General features: G+C 41.1%; 1 protein-coding gene across 1 annotated transcript; it reads right to left on the bottom strand.

The window, feature by feature from the left end:
- Positions 1-5,329: 5,329 nt before the first annotated feature.
- Positions 5,330-21,361, bottom strand: LOC310692508 (vomeronasal type-2 receptor 26-like; the record flags this gene model as incomplete). Its single annotated transcript, XM_083473454.1, has 10 exons — positions 5,330-6,231; positions 7,394-7,520; positions 8,286-8,513; positions 9,228-10,079; positions 10,542-10,833; positions 13,948-14,103; positions 15,138-15,243; positions 15,481-15,643; positions 19,961-20,188; positions 20,573-21,361. 10 exons carry the CDS (start codon positions 21,359-21,361, stop codon positions 5,330-5,332), a joined length of 3,843 nt encoding a protein of 1,280 aa, XP_083329580.1.
- Between the last annotated feature and the right edge of the window lie 1,119 nt (positions 21,362-22,480).

Below are 22,480 nucleotides of genomic sequence, written 5' to 3'. Positions count from 1 at the left end.
AAGGATGAGGACAGGAATATTCCCACTATACTTTTTGGCACTTAAAATTGTGACAGAATCAGTTGATGAGAAACATACTCTAACATGTATAGGGGAAATAATCATAAAAGAAAATGACAGAGCCCTGCCTATGCCTATATTTAGTGCTCAAGAATACAAGGTATTTATATGTTCTTTTCCAGATTCTGATTGTTGATCTTGCGGAAGACATCTGTCCCTCCATTGTGTAAGAGGATGGATGCCAATAATTTTGACAATGATTGGTGTGATTAAAATCTCCCCTGTGTATTCATGTTCCTTGAAGTTGTGCCATGAATAACAAAAGTACTATGTGTATTTTTCTACCTGAACTCTACAGACATTATTTTCTTTTCTGAGGGGCAACAAATGGCCAGTGGCACTTAGCCAGAAAGTTGTACACTCCTTTTGTCCCGGAGTAGAGTTAAATTCACACAAACAGACTACTCACTTAAAGGCCAGCAAATCTAAAGCTCAATGTTTCATGATGGGAATATCATTTTCTATTAGATTACTTCAAATTCTTCCTTGTCCCATTTATTGTTGTCATTACTACAATTTTTTAATTATTAACAGTATGTATTTATCCAATACTATATATGTTTGTTCATTTCTTCAATACATTTATATACCACCTTTATCTTCCAAGGACCTTAACGCGGTGTACATAGTTTTCCTCCCCCCCATTTCATCCTCACAACAATCCTGTGAGTTAGGTTAGGCTATAAGATGGTGACTTCTCCAAGGTCCCCCAGTGAGCTTAATGGTTGAGTAGGGATTCAAACCCTGCTAGTTCCTAGTCCAACACTCTAACCTTTACACCACACGGTGTGCCCATTGCATAACGTCAGCAAGAAAGATTTTCAGTCCTAAATTTTGACTGTGTGTATGTTTCAACAAAGTTTCAATTCCTTGGGGTTTCACATAAATCATTCTATGCATTGATAAAAAATGAACACACATGGCTGCATGGGCCCAATTCAAAGTGCTAATTCTAACCTATATAGCCTTAGGACCACAATACCTCAAGGACCACCTATCTCTTTCTGAACCTACCTGGATCCTGTGATTGTCATCTGAGGCCCTTCTTGTGCCACCTCCACAAAAGCTCTGCAGTGGTTCCTCATTTGTGGAATGCTCTTCCCAAGGTGGTTTGACTGATGCTTTCATTATACACCTTTAGTGTGCAATGAAAACATTATTCATCAAGCAGGTCTTGGACTGATTAACATCCTATAGCCTTTTATATGTGTTTGTTGGAGGGGGTGAGGGTGGTGAGAAAGGAGGTTGTGTATCCATTATTGTTTTTATTGTATGCATTGTGTTTTTATCTTGCAATTTTATGTTGTCAACTGCCCTGAGATCTACGGATGAAGGGTGGTATATAAATTTAATAATTCCAAGGTCATGGGATTATGAAATTGTAGAGCTGGAAGGAATCTTGGGTGTCATCTGGTCCAACCTTCTGCAAAGCAGGTCCATTGACTGTGCAGACCATGGGGGAGTATTGCAAAGGCAGGTGAGTACATTGCATGCCATCAGTTATTTTTCTGTGACAGATTGTTTGTCCACATGTACAAAGGGATGGGGAAGGATTTAGCTTGCTCTTTGAGTACTGGAAAATTGCCAGAATCTTGGAAAGCAGCATATATTACGTTCATTCTGAAACAGCGTTCATTCTGAAACTGCCAACTCTCCAAGCATCACCTCTTCCAATATGAAGCGACCCAGACATAAGTTTCTTTTTAATGTGCCCCTCCACTGGAGAGTGGCAACACAAGTATGGGCCTTTTCTGTGGTGGCTCCCCATTTGTGGATTGCTCTCCTTAGGGAGTCTCTCCTGGCACCATCATTATATATCTTTAGGTACTAGGCAGAGGCGTAGGAAGGTCAGGTGGTACACGGTGCAGAAAATTTATTGTCACTCCCCCAACATTGTTTGTTTGGGGCGGGTTTTTTGGCTGAAAAAAATGATTTTACCTAAAACTCTGCAGAAGCCTGCACCAGAGAATTATATAGTTGGAAGGGACATCTGAGGGTCATCTAGCCAAACCCCTGGGGCAATGCAGGAATCTCAATTAGACCATCCCTGACCGATGGCCATCTGTCTTCTGTTTTTCCCCTCCACTAGGACACACAACAATGGAGACTGGAGGTGGGGGGGGGGGAGATAAATTTTGACAATGGGTCAGATTTGTCAGGCGCCTGCAGGAACAGCTTGAAGACTTTACACAGAGAGGAACCCCACACTGGTTTCCCCGCATGTTACATTACAGGCAAGGAGCCAGCTCAGACAGAGAGAAAGACATGGTGAAGGACAAAAGAGTACCAAAGTCCACTTAAAAAAAAATAAAATAAAAGTTTTGTGTCTAGGAATATTTTTCTGCAAAAGCATCAGACTTGTTGTCAAAAGTGTGAACTTCATTAATAGATCCTATTTAAAGAAATTGGTCAGTTAGCCACAGAATTGTTTTGCTGATTTTTCTCATCTTCTTTGAATTACACAACTGTTTTTGGGGGTTCCTAGTTTCATGCAGGGGAGACTGATGGGGAATAGTGGAGGGAGGCGCATCCTACTTTCATGCAGGGGAGGCTGGGGGCAAAGGGAGGCCGGCATGCCGAGTGCCCAGGGCAGCGCTGAGTTGCTCCTCCTGGCGCCACGCATGGGCAAAACGAGAGGCAGCACTACCATTGTCCAGTTCACTCCACTTTCGGGGGCAGCAGAGGCTTTTTGGAGGGGAATTGGAGCCCAAAGGGGGTGCGCAGGACAGGCAGCGGCCTTGGTAGGCTTCCCCAGTAGCCCGGAAAGTAGGCCTGAAGTGAAATTTCAGCCTTCACGACATAGGAAAACGGCCAAGTAAACAGCTATTTTCGCGGAGGAGGGTCAAGATATTACCTGATATACATGAAATTTCATATATAGCTATATAATCCTTAGTGTAGTAAGAGAAGACCTTTGGAGTAGGCATTTTTTTTAAAAAAGTTTTTTATGAACCACCCTAGTAGGGCAGTAATTGTTCTTGATAATTTGTCACCTTCCTCCATGATGGCACCTGGGGTGACCTGCCCACCCCGCCCACCCCTGGTACTAGACAAAAGCTTTATAACCAGGCTTTGGGCCTTTGTCTGTGGCCTTTTAGAGTTGGGCAGGGTGTTTTTAATGTATTTCTTTTTCCTCTTGGTTTTATTATATCCATGGTTCTTGTTTTTTTGTATGTCTATTTGTTTGCTTGTAAATCACTTAATGGAGACAAGACAGAGGTGATCTTAATCAGTTGGAAGGTAGAAGAGAAAATCTGCAGGCTCCTTTGTTAGAACAGCTCTACTGACTACCAGTCTGTTTTCAGGCACAATTCAAAGTGCTGGTTGTTACCTATAAAGTTACATGAAAGATAATTCCTTTATATGAGTCTTGATTTGTCTTCTATATCTCACAATGAACAACATTCCACACTAGAACCTTAAACTTTTTTATGTTGATACCTGGTCTCAAATCAATCCCCTACTACATTTTATGGGACTTTTTTTGGGGGGGGGGGGTCACTGCTGGATGATAACATGGGAGTGATTACTTATCAACTAATTCTGGTTTGAATGCATTGTGTTAGATTGGAACGTGTGATATTGAATGTAACTTGACTGAGTGAGGTTGCAAACCTCTGCATTCTTATTTCAGCCTCATTAAGTAGAACTTTCTTCGAAGTACAGTAGGATTGAAATATTATTAATTAAAATTACAACCATGTGTTCTTAGAGTTCTATTTATTAAACCTTCAAATGTCAACTTTCACCTAAATATAGGAGATAGGTGTCAGTGTTTTGGAGTGGAGGTTAATTACTGGTGAAAAATTATATTCATCTTTAGTATGGGAGAGTAGACAATACAGAAGATGAAGGCATGCAACCTGCTTAAGGTGGGTTCTGCCTGGCTGATGGCTACTGAGAATTTTTTTAGCAGATATGTTTCCTTGGATCCATTCCAGTATCGTTTAAGGCCTGGTCAAGACATAGAAACTGCCTTGGTCACACTGGTTGATAACATTTATCAGGAAAGAGATGCAGGAAGTTCCATCCTGCTTGTTCTCATTGATTTCCTAGTGCTTTTTGATGATATTGAAGCTTCAATTGTCCAAATTGCAGCAGCCAGATTGTTGGCTGGGAATTCCTTCAGACCTGATACGACTTCTGTTTTAAAACAGCTGAACTGGTTGCCATTTTGTTTCTTTGCCCAATTCAAGATGCTCACATCAGCGTTTAAAATCCTGAACTACTCAGGACCCCATTACTCATTCCCTACATACAATCTCTGGTACTGAAATTGGCATATGATGCCCTCTTGTTAATTCCACCAACCTTGTAAGTTTGGTAGCTGACAGCCTGGGTAAGGGCATTCTGTCTTTTCAAAATCTTTTTTTTAGGGTGCCTCTCCACTACTACAGAAAGCCTGCTAGACAGATACAACAAGAGCTGAAACTGGTGAGGTTTCTAGCACCGGCATTATGCAGCTTTTGGCAAATGCTGGAGTTGTACCTGTTCACGCTGCTTTTGACACTGCAGATGTCTATTTTTAGGATGCACCTTATCTTTATAATTCTGTTTTAAATGGTTTTTCATATTGTATATGATTGTGTTTTAATACTATTGTAGTGTTTTAATAGTTGTAACCAACCCTGGGACCTTAGGGTGAAGGGTGGGTTATGTAATAGTAGTAGTATTATCATTATATCTCCACCTCCATCATTCAGTCTGGGCATTGAGGTCCTCCTCCAAGGGTCTTCTGCTGGTTCCCTCACTGTGAGAAGCAAAGTTACAGAGAAGCAGGCAGAGGGACTTCTCGGTAGTGGTGCCCTACCTGTGGAATGCCCTACGTTAAGATGTCAAGGAGACAAAGAACTATACAATATAGGCAGCCCTGTATTGGGAAGGTTTTAATGTTTGATGTTTTACTATGTTTTTATATATATGCTGTAAGCTGCCCAGAGTGGCTAGGGAAACCCAGCCAGATGCGTAAGGTATATCACAAAATATTAGTAGTAGTAGTAGTAATAGTAATAGTAATAGTAATAGAAGAAGAAATAGGAATAATCAAGCACCCATGCTTGAATTCACATGAGATCCTTAGCAACAGCATTTCCAATGATACATTTAAGTAGTATTGTAATAAAGAGATGGATATATGGTTTCATTTTGTTATTCCTATAACTCGCCCCCTACTGTTCAGATCAGGAGCAGAATTTAGAGAAACTAATAACGGTGGATTTCCAATAAACTGCATCTAAGAGAAAAATAAAAAGATGAAGACAGAACTCTTTCATATTTTCCTTTGCATTATGTGTTCTTTACTATTAAGGTCAGGCCTCAGCACAATGATGTAGCATTTAGGGAAAAAGATGCAACCCAGTAACCCAGCACTGGAGCATAAGATGGAGAAGATCTCCACAGCCACCATGTATTTTCCTTTGGTGCTCAGATAAGTAGGAACAAAGGATAACCACACACTACAAAACAGCAACATGCTGAAAGTGATGAACTTGGCTTCATTGAAACTGTCAGGTAACTTCCTGGCTAGAAAAGCCACAATGAAACTGATAATGGCTAGAGAGCCCATATAGCCCAAAACACAGTAAAACATGGTAGCTGAATTCTCATTACAAACTAGTATGATTTCCCCATAGAATGAATATGGGTCTGTATCTGGAAATGGAGGAGCGGTACTTAACCAAAGAGTACAAACACCGGCTTGAATAAAAGTGGAGAGGAGGATAATAGAATTTGCTGTTCTTTTGCCAACCCATTTCCTCATTTTGGCACCTGGTTTGGTTGCCATGAAGGCCAGAACCACAGTGATAGTCTTTGCCAATACAGAAGAGAGGGCCAAAGAGAAGATGATGCCAAAAGCTGCTTGTCGGAGAGGGCAGGTTGCCTTTCCAGGCTGTCCGATGAAGAGCAGGGAACAGAGGAAACAAAGGAGGAGGGAAACAAGAAGGATGTAGGTGAGGTTCCGGTTGTTAGCTTTTACTATTGGACTCTCCTTGTGCTTCATAAAAATTCCAAGAACTGAAGCTGCGACAAAAGAGAGAGTAATAGCCATAATAAATAAGATGATCCCCAAATCTTCGTTGTAAGTAAGGTAGCTTATAATCCTTGGAATGCACTGAGTTTGGTTTTCATTGGCATACTGGTCTTCTGGACAATTGATGCAGCAATCCATGTCTTCAAAAATAAAAATTAAAGAAGAGGAAGAGTGATTTTAATATTCTAAAATGCAGAACAACATCTGTTTGAGGAATTCTTAAAACCTGATGAGAGGTTTTGTTCTTTTACAATGATAAAAAGTTGTACTATGTTGTTTTAAAAATATTTATTTAAAATTTAAAACACCATTATATTGATGCGGTTTACATTCTCCTAAGAAATACATACTACATATCATTTGTTATGAAAATGGCTTGATTTTTTAATATATATTTTTTATTTTTGGGAGGGCCTAGCATTTTCTAAATTAGTTAATTTTATAATTTGTTTTTAAGGGGAGGATGGGAAGGCTGCTATGGGAGTAAGCCATGGTGAACAGAATGGCTGGGGCAGGTTCCGGTAGGGGAGTTTTATTGGGACATCTGATCACAGTGATCACAGGCAGGAGGAGTTCTCTGAGGGCCAGATAATGTTATTACCAAGGAGGTAGGTTTAGTCATTATCTGAAGAATATTCTTACCTCTGGGTCTGACCAGAAGGATGCATGTATTAACAAGGGTGTCCCATATGACCTTAAAGCGGCACTGTGCAATGCCAGGTCAATGATTCACAAGACCACTGCCATCCAGGGGTGGGCAATGGTCCCTTACCAGAGTGGTACATACTCTAGTAATCACCCACTTGAATTATTGCAATGTGCTCTGTGTGGGGCTACCTTTGAAGGTGACTCAGAAACTACAACTAATCCAGAATGCAGCAGCTAGACTGGTGACTGGGAGTGGAATCTACATTGGATCCCAATACATTTCCAAGCAAAATTCAACATCTAAATGGCCTCGGGGCTATATACCCAAAGGAGCGTCTCCATCCTGGCTGCTGAGGTTCAGTTTCACAGGCTTTCTGGTACGAAGTGAAGTTACAGGGAACCAGGCAGCGGGCCTTCCTGGTAGAGGCACCTCCCATGTGGAATGCCATCCCATCAGATGTTATGGAAATATTTGACTTTTAGAAGAAACCTGCAGCCCTGCATAGTGAAGTTTGTCATGTTTGATTTATTTTTAATATTTTGAATGGAGCCACCCAGAGTGGCTGGGGCAACCCAGTCGGATGGGTGGCATATAAATAATCATTGTATTGTTATTGTTCTTTTTGTTGTTTTTGCTATTATTCTGTCTCTCACCTTTCTTATTAGAGATCATCCCTTCTGGACACGGCACACAATCATAGCAGCAAAATTTTGCTCCTTCCTTCTTTTTTCTGTTGTAGCCAGGATAGCAGTTGTCATTACACACAGAAACTGGTAGTACCTGCACAGAAACATGATGGATGTTCAGAAATAATATGAAGAGGGGGAGTTGTTTGTTTTTTAAGAATGGTAGGTTTGGAAATAGGGAAAGAAGGGAGCTTTAGTTCATCCAATCTTATAGTTCTGTCCATTTACTGAAGCTATCGGTATAGGACTGAGCTTCAGGGGGAAACCATAAGTGAGGGTGGCATGTGATTCCATGTCTGAGCTATTTCTTTTCCTATATGGACATGATTTACCAATGAAATGAAATGACATTTATAAAGCCTAAACCTATTCAGAGCTGCTCTCCCCACACCCAGTTAAACATGATTAACTAGAATAATACTCCTGAGGACAACCCTTTAAACTGTATCACAGCTCTTATGCCCAGTACATAGACATAACTAGCAAGGTGAAAAAGGCCCCTTGTAATTGAGAATGAGTTGAGGAAGCATGAAGAAATTTCAGTGGTCTTTTTTCAGTAAGGTGTACCAAAAACAATTGAATCTGCTTCACATGACATAACCTGGTTATACAGGAGCAATTCTAATAGCAATTTGCAGGGGTGTGTGTCTCAAGATATCCTGTTTATTAAAAAAACTGAAAAAATCCAATAAACTGGAAGATTCTCTGAAAAATGCAGGTAAAGATCAAAGAGATATCACTAATCTATATTTCTTTAGAAAGAAAGGGGGTATCTTTAGAGTACCAGGCATATTTTAGTACCAAAAGAGGAGCCAGAAGAATGAACTGGTCTGATGAATGTATTGTCCTTATGTCTTACCTGATTAAAGCTTTGGTGCCAGACAATTTGGTCATCATGAATGGTTAACTCTTTGCCTTGAGGAGCCTGAGGATCTAGTGTTCCAACTTTTACTCTAACCACTGACGCATTCAGAAACATCATCCAATTTGTAACATCAAAGCCTGTTACTAATTCTCCATTGTCATCAAAACGTATTGTTTCTCCAACACTGTTATTGAACATGATGAGCTTTAGAAAGTGATGGATCTGTATTCAAAGAGAATCCAAAGAAAGGAAGAACTAGGTTTTGGAATGATTTCAGTGAGCTTCACAAAGGGCTATCATACTAAGTTTTAATTCTGGACAGTATATGCTGTGATTCTATATTTGCATGGACAGGCGGAGTCCCCCCAACCCCAGGTGACCCCAGAGCAGCATACTGTCTCAAGACAACATGCTATGGGATTTGAATTGGCCACAACTTTATTAAATTTCAGACATAGGAAGGCCTGGGCTCAGGCATGGAGCGTTTATTCTTCCTAGCCCCCAGCCGGGGATCTGGGAGACATCAGGGTTATCCAGAATGTGTGAGGATTGGGCTGGCTCTGGAGAACATATGTTCAAGCAGACAGCCCGCCCCCCGCTTCGCCACCATTGGAGGGGAGAGCAATTACAACCTCTTGGCGTATGGCCAATGCCTGCCCTCAAGACCCCTTTAACGGGGAACTCTGGTATCACCGCCGCGGTCTCCTAGTTGTGTTCATTTGTCCCAATTTCAGCCTTCACTATTTTATAATGAAGCTAGCATTAATTACCCAAATGGATTCATAATCAAGAACAGCATAAAACAGAGAGAACACCGAAATATTTTGAGTGAATGGTTTTTTAAATCTTGGTTCATTAATGAGCTTGCCTAAAAGGAGAGAGAGAGAGAGAGAGAGAGAGAGAGAGAGAGAGAGAGAGAGAGAGAGTTGTAATAACCTGCCATGGCTGCACTTTCTGAAACACCAATCTCAAATCTTCTAACAACCTTCTATGCTTCAGTCTCAATCTGTATAGGTCGTGCAAAGCATGTGCCATGGCATAGAGAGCATTATAGACACTGTAACTATGGCCAGTCATCTTCATTTCAAATAAAATACCGGGAATGCTTTCCAGCTTCTCCTCCCCAGTGCATGTTTCCTTTTCATCTTCCTCCTGCTTCTTTAAAGAACAGCTGAATGCCTGTTCCCAGAAGTCCTGGATAAATCCATCTCCTTTCTCCTCAAAAGGCGTTATCTCCTTAATAAATTTTTGGAAGCCTGGTGGCTGATTTGAGTGAGCAGTGAAAGATATAGAACCATGGAAGGTTTGCATATCCCATGTCTTCTGAATGGACACTGATGTGAAATCCCAGTGGGATGTAATAATCCACACTTTACCAAGAGGAGGCCATTCCATATAGGTTGCTAGGAAAAGAAATATCCTCACAATCTGAAAGGATGGAGGTTCTCCATATACAAAAAATATATTGGCATTATTCTCAAACATAACTTCATAATTTTTAAACTGCTTTAACATCAAGTCTACCATCCCCTCCACATAATCCCATTTTGGCATTCTTACTATGAAGGCATAACAGATTCCATTTTGAGCAAGCATTGGCATCATTGTCTGTAAAAACCTGTCCCCTTTGTCATCATTCACAGCACCAACCCCAACCCATTTCCATCCAAAATGCTGAAGTAATCTCACAACTCCCATTTGCTGGTAGGATTCAGTTGGGACCATTTGGTACAGAAAAGGGAATAGCATTTTGGATCCTTTTAATGGCAAAAATGATCCATACGTGAGCTGAAATAAAATGTATAAGAAATTTAGGGATTAATCTTTTCCCTTATGGAGTTGTACTGGATTGCATTTATCCGATTGTCATTCATGTATGTCAGCAAAAATGGTCATTTGGGTTTACAAATGCAAGCAAAAGGAATTTCTGGAGTTTTGTATTTCTGGATCACAAGCCAGGCATTGGGCTGGAGTGGAATAAACTCAAGGAGAGTTCAGACTGATTCAGATAACTGAACTATTACTATCCAGAATAGAACTAGAGGGGCATGCCCAGCCCTAGCAGCTGACGAACAGTAATTGAGTAAAGCTTTCAAAGTAACTGTGAGTCCACCTGCAGTTTTCATAATCAACTCAATTTAAACAATCTGCTTACCAAAATATCACCAGGAGCATGGTTAAAACTCCTTTCATAAGAGCAAGATAATATGCCATATGTGCATGCGTCATACCCTCATACACACAGCTTACCTGTGGAGTTTTGTGGGTTGCTGAAATGAACGCCATATTGACAGAGATCTCAGAGAAACATCCTCCAATGATAGCTATCAATTGGTTCTGCTTGTCACAAGTGAAGTTGGGAACAAACATCTTTTGTGTGGAAAGCAGGCTCAGTGTGGCCTTATAAGTCATTCTTGCAGTCAAGTAGCTATTGAGGATGCGGATACCCAGAGAGACGTTTGGCAAGATGTTGGGATTCTCACTGATCTCTTTGACAGCAAATGCTAAGGCCAGGATGTGCTGGTAGTTCTTAGGCACTGAACTGTAATAAAGATGGCAACAGTTTAATAAAATCACCACCACCACAACAAAATGCATTTGTACTCTTCAGCATTTTTTATCCAAATGTTTCCAAGATGGTGGCAAACTTTAGAACCACTTTAGAAAATAATAGACTTAAAAATAATTGAGATCTGAAATAAGTTTTGTATACTGAAAGGGAGAGAAAACAGAAATTGTCTTACACTGGTTCATCAATCAAGATCTGTGTAGGCTGTTCCTTGAAATTGAGGTTATTATAGTTTAAGAAGACTTGGGAAACCATCTCCCCAATGATGAGGTCACCCGGTTGGTAAAATTCATGAGGAATAGGGAGGGGATCATCATATATGCTGCAGTTAATGGAATATTTCTTGCATACAGCATGAGACAGAAGTACAAGCAGCAACACCACCAGAAGCATGTTCCTGTTGAAAAAGTTTCACCTCCAAATCAACATTCTCATGTTTACATCTACAGCAGTATATGTAGCTATTTTCTTTTTACCTACAGAATGTATCTGATGGTATCTGTAAACCATTTCCCAGTTTTATATTCTATAATGGTTCTCTTTAATCAGTGTTTCCGAACAGCAACTCTGTTCATCTCCTCACTTTTCCCCTGTGTGAATTAAAACCTTCATATGTTCCTGTTCAAGTAGAAATATCAAAGGTTTTCACTGGTGTACAAATAAAGTAAGTGTAACACTGAAGATTCTCCATGGGTTTGTCCAAAAGAATGTGAAATGCATTATTGTTAGGTAATGTTATGGTTCATAATGTGTTCATGTGCTTTTATTCATACCTAACCAAAGAGGCCAAGATTTGCACAGAAAATATTTGGGAACTTGATTATTCAGCTGGCAAGGAGAAAGGATGAGGACAGGAATATTCACACTATACTTTTTGGCGCTTAAAATTGTGACAGATTCAGTTGATGAGAAACTTACTCTAACATGTATAGGGGAAATAATCATAAAAGAAAATGACAGAGCCCTGCCTATGCCTATATTCAGTGCTCAAGAATACAAGGTATTTATATGTTCTTTTCCAGATTCTGATTGTTGATCTTGCTGAATACATCTGTCCCTCCATTGTTTAAGAAGATGGATGCCAGTAATTTTGACAATGATTGGTGTGATTAAAATCTCCCCTGTGTATTGGTGTTCCTTGAAGTTGTGCCATGAATAACAAAAGTACTACGTGTATTTTTCTACCTGAACTCTACAGACATTATTTTCTTTTCTGAGGAGTAACAAATGGCCAGTGGCACTTAGCCAGAAAGTTGTACACTCCTTTTGTCCAGGACTAGAGTTAACTTCACACAAACAGACCATTCACTTAAAGGCCAGGAAATCTAAGTTACAGGTAGGTAGCCGTGTTAGTCTGCCATAGTTGAAACAAAAAAATAAAAAAAATCCTTCCAGTAGGACCTTAGAGAACAACTAAGTTTGTTATTGGTATGAACTTTCATGTGCATGCACACTTCTTCAGATACGTATCTAAAGAAGTGTGCATGCACACGGAAGCTCATTCCATCTCCACCGTATCAAGCAGTTGGTCCCTTACCTTTCTCGCCCTGATCTGGCCACAGTGATCCATGCGATGGTCACCTCCAGTCTTGATTATTGTAACTTGCTCTACGCAGGGTGCCCTTGAAGGTGACCCAGAAACTCCAGCAGGTGCACAATGCCGCGGCGAGGCTCCTTACGGGGACCTTGCCATGGGATCACATTCATTCAGTGCTTTATCAGCTGTACTGGTTCCTGGTGGAGTACAGGGTCAGGTTCCAGGTGCTGGTTTTGACCTTTAAAGCCCTATGTGGCCTAGGATCCTCGTACTATGGGACCGCCTCTTCTGGTATGCCCTGCGGAGGACCTTAAGCTCCACAAAATAACAACACTTTGGAGGTCCTGAGCCGCAAAGTGGTCAGACTGGTTTCCACTAGGGCCAGGGTCTTTTCAGTACTTGCCCCGACTTGGTGGAATGCTCTGTCACAAGAGACCAGGGGCCTGCAGGATTTGACATCTTTCCGCAGGGCCTGCAAGACAAAGCTGGCCTTTGATTTGGACTCAGTCCAAATGTTTCCCTCCCCTTATGCTTTTGATTTATGGGCTACTACTAAAATGAGGCTGCATTTTAAATTATATTTTAATCTGTATTTTAACGCATATTTTAATTAACTTTTTTTCTATTATGTTTTATTGTAATTTTATTGGTGTTAGCCTCCCTGAGCCCATTTCTGGCCTGGGAGGGCGGGGTATACATAAAATAAATAAATTATTTATTATTATTATTATTATTACCAATAACAAAATTAGTTGGTCTCTAAAGTGCTACAGGAAGGAATTTTTTTTATCTTGTTTCGACTATGGCAGACCAACATGGCTACCTATCTGTAACTAGAACTATGGAAGGGACCACATTGAGCTGCATGAAATAGAAGTCCATCAACCTGGTATCTGAAGAATTGTGCGTGCACACGAAAGCTCATACCAATAACAAACTTAGTTGGTCTCTAATGTCTCTAAGGTGCTACTGGAAGGATTTTTTTTATTTTGTTATGAAATCTAAGGTTCAATGTTATCATGATGGGAATATCTTTTTCTGTTAGATCACTTCAAATTCTTGCTTGTCCCATTTATTGTCATACTACAATTTTTTTATCATTAACAGTATGTATTTATCCAATACTATATATGTTTGTTCATTTCTTTAATACATTTATATACCACCTTTATCTTCCAAGGACCTTAACGCAGTGCACATAGTCCCCCCCCCCATTTAATCCTCAAAACAATTCTGTGAGGTAGGTTAGGCTATAAGATGGTGACTTCTCCAAGGTCCCCCAGTGAGCTTCATGGCTGTGTAGGGATTCAAACCCTGCTAGTTCCTAGTCCAACACTCTAACCTTTACACCACACTGTGTTCCCATTGCATAACGTCAGGAAGAAAGATTTTCAGTCCTAAATTTTGACTGTGTGTATGTTTCAACAAAGTTTCAATTCCTTGGGGTTTCACATAAATCATTCTATGCATTGACAAAATGAACACACATGGCTGCATGGGCCCAATTCAAAGTGCGAATTCTGACCTATATAGCCTTAGGACCACAATACCTCAAGGACCACCTATCTCTTTCTGAACCTACCTGGATCCTGTGATTGTCATCTGAGGCCCTTCTTCTTGTGCCACCTCCACAAAAGCTCTGCAGTGGTTCCTCATTTGTGGAATGCTCTTCCCAGGGTGGTTTGACTGACGCTTTCATTATACACCTTTAGTGTGCAATGAAAACATTATTTATCAAGCAGGTCTTGGACTGATTAACATCCTATAGCCTTTTAAATGTGTTTGTTGGAGGGGGTGAGGGTGGTGGGAAAGGAGGTTGTGTATCCATTATTGTTTTTATTATATGCATTGTGTTTTTATCTTGTTGTCAACTGCCCCGAGATCTACGAATGAAGGGTGGTATATAAATTTAATAAATGAATAATAAGCACCATCAATCAGGGCACCATCAATCAGGCTAGCCCACCCACCACCAGTGCCACACTCACCCACATCTTTTGCTCTAGCAGAACAAACATTGGGATGAGTTCTATACAGCTACAACTTTGTGTATAGAGATTCCCCATGAAAGAAGGATTCCTGTGTGGAGAACTTCTAGCTGTCTAAAACTTTATAGGCACAGAACTTCTTCCAAGGTCATAGAATCATGGAATTGTAGAGCTGGAAGGAATCTTGGGTGTCATCTGGTCCAACCTCCTGCAAAGCAGGTCCATTGACTGTGCAGACCATGGGGGAGTATTGCAAAGGCAGGTGAGTACATTGCATGCCATCAGTTATTTGTCTGTGACAGATTGTTTGTCCACATGTACAAAGGGATGGGGAAGGATTTAGTTTTCTCTTTTTTTGAGTACTGGAAAATTGCCAGAATCTTGGAAAGCAGCATATATTACGTTCATTCTGAAGCAAGACACAGATTTACTTTTTGTTAAAAATTATAGGCCAATCTTGTTCTTAAATAATGATTACAAATTATTTTCCAATATAATGGCAATTCGTATGAAAAGGGTCTTAAAGGATTTAATTCACCAAGATTTAGCTGGCTTTCTACCTGGCTGCCAGATGAAAGAAAACATAAGAAACATAATTGATGTAATTGATGTAATTGAATATCTGGAGGTCAGGAATGAAAAGCAAGCAACATTGACATTTTTAAATGCAGAGAAGGCCTTTGATAATGTATCATGGATCTTCATGAAGAAAAGAATAGAAATGATGAATTTCCTTAGGGGAATTCACAAACAGCCGAAATTCTGTGGCATAGGCGGCGGCTGTGGACTTGTCCTGTCTCAACCGACGAATCGCCCGATTGGCTTGGCTCTTCTTCAGAGGGTTGCCAAACGCAGTCTCTAAGTGGTTACAAAACCCCACATAGTCTGTTAGCAAAGGAGAGTCTTGCCGGAGCAGTGGCAAAGCCCACTTGGCCGCCTGGTCCTTTAACAAACTGATCAAAAAGTGCACCTTGGTGCTGTCGTCAGGGAAGTTCCGGGCTCGCCCCTGAATATACAACTTAGCCTGGGCAAGGAACATGGGAAAGCTGGCCAGGGCCCCATCAAATTTCTCTGGCAAGGCCACTGGGTACTTGCCTGGAGCTGGGGCATCGGCCCCAGCAGCTGGTAGGGCATCCAACTGCTGCTGAAGCACCGCAACCACATCGCTTAGCTGCTGAACTGTGTGGGTCAAGGCCTGGTTCTCCTGGGCCAATGCCACCAGCGCAGCTGCCTGGTCAGCCATGGCCTCTGGCTCTTCCTGAACGCACCCCAATGAAGGGGGAGTGCGGGTGTGGCGGGAGCAAACTGTGCTGGTCCCGGGGGGAGGTTACCATGGGGCGAGGACCAGGACCTGAGTCGAGGGTCGGCAGACAGTCCTCCACGGGCAAAGCGGGGTCCACAGCGAGGAGCCGGGCAAGGACAGGAACTCTGGGGGAACCGGACTGGGTGCTGGCCGAAACAGCTCTTCAACAACGTTGCTCCCGCAGCCTGGGACCGGGCTGACTGGCCTTTATCTTCTCTGAAGCCAGGGGCAGTCCCGGCCCCCAGGAGACCCGCCTCTCCTGGCCTTAAGGCGAGCACTCCTCCTGGGAGAAACCAGTTCCCTCCGCCTCTCTGCCCTGAGCCTCTGCAGTTCAGGAGAGGCTGAAGGGTTACTGGACCCAGGGGGAGACTCACCTGCAGGCACTGAGTCCTCAACCACCTCCGGAGCCAGAGTGGATTCACCTGGTGCCTGCTCCTGAGGAACTGGCACAGGTGCAGGTGCCTCAGAGTCAAGGCCCTGCCCCAGCTCAGCCGGCCCTGGAGGCGGGGACTCCTGTGCAGGCTGGAGTTCCTCCGGTTCGGCCTCTGAATTGGATTCCCAGGCCATCACAATGAGCCTTCCAGCTCTACAATTCTATAAATATATGATTGCATGTAAAAGTATACAGTTTATAGGGCAAGGAGACAGCTATACAGAAACTTAAACTAGTTCCAGTGAAAGGTCATTGCTTTCTCTGCACACAAGGAATTTTGGGAATTTATGGTTTATCTGGCTATAAATCGGTTGGTCATTCCACTGTTAATTCATCACCCCATAAATGTTACACTGCTAACTCTCCAAGCATCGCCTCTTCCATTATGAAGCGACCCAGACATAAGGTTCTTTTTAACGTGCCCCTCCACTGGAGGGTAGCAACACAAGTACGGGCCTTTTCTGTGGTGGCTCCCCATTTGTGGATTGCTCTCCTTAGGGAGTCTCTCCTGGCACCATCATTATATATCTTTAGGTACTAGGCAGAGGCGTAGGAAGGTCAGGTGGTACATGGTGCAGAAAATTTCTTGTCACTCCCCCAACATTGTTTGTTTGGGGCGGGTTTTTTGGCTGAAAAAAAACTCTGCAGAAAAAAAACTCTGCAGAAGCCTGCACCAGAGAATTGTATAGTTGGAAGGGACCCCTGAGGGTCATCTAGCCAAACCCCTGGGGCAATGCAGGAATCTCAATTAGACCACCCCTGACCGATGGCCATCTGTCTTCTGTTTTTCCCCTCAACCAGGACACACAACAACGGAGACTGGAGGTGAGGGGAAAAGATAAATTTTGACAATGGGTCAGATTTGTCAGGCGCCTGCAGGAACATCTTGAAGACTTTACACAGAGAGGAACCCCACACTGGTTTCCCCGCATGTTACATTACAGACAGGGAGCCAGCTCAGACAGAGAGAAAGACATGGGGAAGGACAAAAGAGTACCAAAGTCCACTTAAAAAAATAAAAAATAAAAGTCTTGGGTCTAGGAATATTTTTCTGCGAAAGCATCAGACTGGTTGTCAAAAGTGTGAACTTCATTAATAGATCCTATTAAAAAGAATTGGTCAATTAGACACTTTCGGGTGCAGCAGAGGCTTTTTGTACGGGGATTGGAGCCCAAAGGGGGTGCGCAGGACAGGCAGCGGCCTTGGCAGGCTTCCCCAGCAGCCCAGAAAGTCGGCCTGAATTGAAATTTCAGACTTCACGACATAGGAAAATGGCCAGGTAAACAGCTATTTTCATGGAGGTGGCTCAAGATATTAACTGATATACATGCAATTTCATATATAGCTATATAATCCTTAGTGTAATAAGATAAGACCTTTGGAGTAGGCATTTTTTTAAAAAAAGAAATAAATAAATTATGAACTGCCCTAGTAGGGCAGTAATTGTTCCTTTATAATTTGTCACCTTTTCTTATAACTCGCTCCCTACTGTTCAGATCAGGAGCAGAACTCAGAGAAACTAATAATGGTGAACTTCCAATAAAATGCATCTAAGAGAAGAAGAAAAAATGAAGACAGAACTCTTTCATATTTTCCTTTGCATTATATGCTCTCTACTATTTAGGTCAGGCCTCAGCACAATGATGTAGCATTTAGGGAAAAAGATGCAACCCAGTAAGCCAGCAGTGGAGCATAAGATGGAGAAGATCTCCACAGCCACCATGTATTTTCCTTTGGTGCTCAGATAGGTGGGAACAAAGGATAACCACACACTACAAAACAGCAACATGCTGAAAGTGATGAATTTGGCTTCATTGAAACTGTCAGGTAACTTCCTGGCTAGAAAAGCCACAATGAAACTGATAATGGCTAGAAAGCCCATGTAGCCCAAAACACAGTAAAACATGGTAGCTGAATTCTCATTACAAACTAGTATGATTTCCCCATAGAATGAGTGTGGGTCTGTATCTGGGAATGGAGGAGCGGTACTTAACCAAAGAGTACAAACACCAACTTGAATAAAAGTTGAGAGAAGGATAATAGAATTTGCTGTTCTTTTGCCAACCCATTTCCTCATTTTGGCACCTGGTTTGGTTGCCATGAAGGCCAGAATCACAGTGATGGTCTTTGCCAATACAGAAGAGAGGGCCAAAGAGAAGATGATGCCAAAGGCCGTTTGTCGGAGAGGGCAGGTTGCCTTTCCAGGCTGTCCGATGAAGAGCAGGGAACAGAGGAAACAAAGGAGGAGGGAAACAAGAAGGATGTAGGTGAGGTTCCGGTTGTTAGCTTTTACTATTGGACTCTCCTTGTGCTTCATAAAAATTCCAAGAACTAAAGCTGCGACAAAAGAGAGAGAAATAGCCATAATAAATAAGATGATCCCCAAATCTTCATTGTAAGTAAGGTAGCTTATAATCCTTGGAATGCACTGAGTTTGGTTTTCATTGGCATACTGTTCTTCTGGACAATTTATGCAGGCATCCATATCTTCAAAAATAAAAAATTAAAGAACAGGAAGAGGGATTTTAATATTCCTAAATGCAGAACAACATCTATCTAAGAAGCCTTAAAACCTCATGAGAGGTTTTGTTCTTTTACAATGATAAACAGTTGTACTGTATTGTTTGAAAAATATTTATTTAAAATTTAAACCACCATTATATTCATGCAGTTTACATTCTCCTAAGAAATAAATACTAGATACCTTTTGTTATGAAAATGGCTGGATATTTCTATATATGTTTATTTATTTTTTTGACTAGTATTTTCTAAATTAGTTAATTTTATAATTTGTTTTTAAGGGGAGGATGGGAAGGCTGCTACGGGAGTAAGCCATGGTGAACAGAATGGCTGGGGCAGGTTCCGGTAGAGGAGTTTTATTGGGACATCTGATCACAGTGATCACAGGCAGGAGGAGTTGTCTGAGGGCCAGATCATGCCATTACCAAGCAGGTAGGTTTAGTCATTATCTGAAGAATATTCTTACCTCTGGGTCTGACCAGAAGGATGCATGTATTAACAAGGGTGTCCCATATGAAACCTAAAGTGGCACTGTGCAATGCCAGGTCAATGATTCACAAGGCCACTGCCATTCTGTCAAGCCCTATTCAGAAATTTTTAATGTTTGATGTATTTATCTTGTTTTTAATATGTTATTGGGAGCCGCCCAGAGCGGCTGGGAAAACCTATCCAGATGGGCGCGGTGAAAATAATAAATTAAAACAACTGCAGCCCTGCATAGTGAGGTTTGTCATATTTGATATTTTATTGTATTTTTAATATTTTAAAGGGAGTTAACTGGAGTGGTTGGGGCAACCCAGTTGGATGGGTGGCATATAAATAATAACCTTATTGTTATTGTTATTGCTATTATTCTGTCTCCCACCTTTCTTATCAGAGATCATTCCTTCTGGACACGGCACACAATCATAACAACAAATTTTTGCTCCCTCCTTCTTTTTCCTGTTGTAGCCAGGATAGCAGTTGTCATTACACACAGAAACTGGTAGTACCTGCACAGAAACATGATGGATGATGAGAAAAAATGGGTGGTGGTGGGGAGTTCAATAAGATGTAATAAAAACAAATGAATCTGCTTCATATTACATTACATGGTTATAGAGCAGCCATTTTGACAGCCATTTTTTTTGGGGGGGGGTCAGGGATTCTTGTTTTCTTTAAAAACTGAAATAATGCAATAAACTAGAAGATTCTCTGAAAAATCCATGTAAATTTCAAAGAGATATCACTACTCTGTTAATATGTCTTTAAAAAGAAAGGGAGGATCTTTAGTATCTAAAGAACTGGACTGATGAACATTTTGTCTCTTATATACTCACCTGATTAAAGCTTTGGTGCCAGACAATTTGGTCATCATGAATGGTTAACTCTTTGCCTTGAGGAGCCTGAGGATCTAGTGTTCCAACTTTTACTCTAACCACTGATGCATTCAGAAACATCATCCAATTTGTAACATCAAAGCCTGTTACTAATTCTCCATTGTCATCAAAACGTATTGTTTCTCCAACACTGTTATTGAATGTGATGAGCTTTAGAAAGTGATGGATCTGTATTCAAAGAGAATCCAAAGACAGGAAGTACTAGGTCTTTGAAATGATTTCACTGAGCTTTACAAAGGCCTATCATACTACATTTATATTTGTTGTGATTCTATATTTCTAGTAGCCTTCATTTGTCCCAATTTTTACTTTCACTGTTATTATAATGAAGCTAGCATTAACTATCCAAATGGATTCATAAATAAGAGCAGCATAAAACAGAAAGAACACCAAAATATTTTACTTGAATGGTTTTTGAAATTTTGGTTCATTTATGAGCTTGCATAAAAGAGAGAGAGAGAGAGAGAGAGAGAGAGAGAGAGAGAGAAAGAAAGAAAGAAAGAAAGAAAGAAAGAAAGAAAGAAAGAAAGAAAGAAAGAAAGTTGTAATAACCTGCCATGGTTGCAGCTTTTGCAACACCAATCGCCAATCTTCTAACAACCTTCTATGCTTCAATCTTAATCTGTATATGTCATGTAAAGCAAGTGCCACGGCATAGACAGCATTGTAGACACTGTAACTATGGCCAGTCATCTTCATTTCAAACAAAATACCAGGAATGCTCTCCAGCTTCTCCTCCCCAGTGCATGTTTCCTTTTCATCTTCCTCCTGCTTCTTTAATGAACAACTGAATGCCTGTTCCCAGAAGTCCTGGATAAATCCATCTCCATTCACCCCAAAAGGTGTTATCTCCTCAATAAACTTTTGAAAGCCTGGTGGCTGATTTGAGTGAGCAGTGAAAGATATGGAACCATGGAAGGTTTGCATATCCCATGTCTTCTGAATGGACACTGATGTGAAATCCCAGTGGGATGTAACAATCCACACTTTACCTAGAGGAGGCCATGACACATAGGATGTTGCAAATAGAAATATCCTTATACTCTGAAAAGATGGAGGTTCTCCATATACAAATAATACATTGACTTTTGTGTCAATGAGAACTTCATAGAGTTTCAAGTTTTCTAAAAGTATGTCAATCATATTCTCCACATAGCTCCATGTTGGCAGTCTTATTATGAAAGCATAACATATGCCATTCTGGGAAAGCATTGGCACCATTGTTTGTAAAAACCTGTCCCCTTTATCATCATTCACAGCACCAACCCCAACCCATTTCCATCCAAAATGCTGAAGTAATCTCACAACTCCCATTTGCTGGTAGGATTCAGTTGGGACCATTTGGTACAGAAAAGGGAATAGCATTTTGGATCCTTTTAATGGCAAGAATGATCCGTAAAGGAGCTGAAATAAAATATATAAGAATATTGGAATTAATCTTGTCCCGTAAAATTATAGAGTTTTACTGGGTAGCATTTATCCAAGTTCCATACATGTATACAAACAAACAAACAAACAAACATGTATGTCAACATTTGGGTTTACAAATGCAAGCAAAAAGAATTTATGAAGTTTTGTACTTCTGGATCACAAACCAGGCATTGGGCTGGAGTGGAATAAACTCAGGGAGCGTTCAGCCTGATTCAGATAACTGAACTATTACTGTCCAGAATAGGACTCAAGGGGCATGCCCAGGCCTAGCAGCTGACGAACAGTAATTGAGTAAAGCTTTCAAAGTAACTGTGAGTCCACCTGCAGTTTCCATAATCAAGACTCAATTTAAACTATCTGCTTACCAAAATATCACCAGGAGCATGGTCAAAACTGCTTTCATAAGAGCAAGATACTATGCCATATGTGCATGCTTCATACCCTCATACACACAGCTTACCTGTGGAGTTTTGTGGGTGGCTGAAATGAAAGCCATATTGACAGAGATCTCAGAGAAACATCCGCCAATGATAGCTATCAATTGGTTCTGCTTGTCACAACGGAAGTTGGGAAGAAACATCTTTTGTGTGGAAAGCAGGCTCAGTGTGGCCTTATAAGTCATTCTTGCAGTCAAGTAGCTATTGAGGATGCGGATACCCAGAGAGACGTTTGGCAAGATGTTGGGATTCTCATTGATCTCTTTGACAGCAAATGCTAAGGCCAGGATGTGCTGGTAGTTCTTAGGCACTGAACTGTAATAAAGGTGGCAACAGTTTAATAAAATCACCACCACCACCACAAAATGCATTTGTACTCTTCAGAATTTTTTATCCAAATGTTTGCAATATAGTGGGAAACTTTAGAACCATAGAAAATAATAGACTTAAAAAGAATTGTGATTTAAAATACGTTTTGTAGACTGAAAGGGAGAGAAAACAGAAATTGTCTTACACAGGTTCATCAACCCAGATCTGTGTAGGTTGTGCCTTGAAACTGAGGGTACCATAGTTTAAGAAGACTTGGGAAACC

This window comes from Podarcis liolepis (genome assembly GCF_965112155.1).
Source record: "Podarcis liolepis genome assembly, chromosome: 13".
In the NCBI taxonomy this organism is placed as follows: Eukaryota; Metazoa; Chordata; class Lepidosauria; order Squamata; family Lacertidae; genus Podarcis; species Podarcis liolepis.
This window is presented reverse-complemented; position numbering and strand designations above follow the sequence as displayed.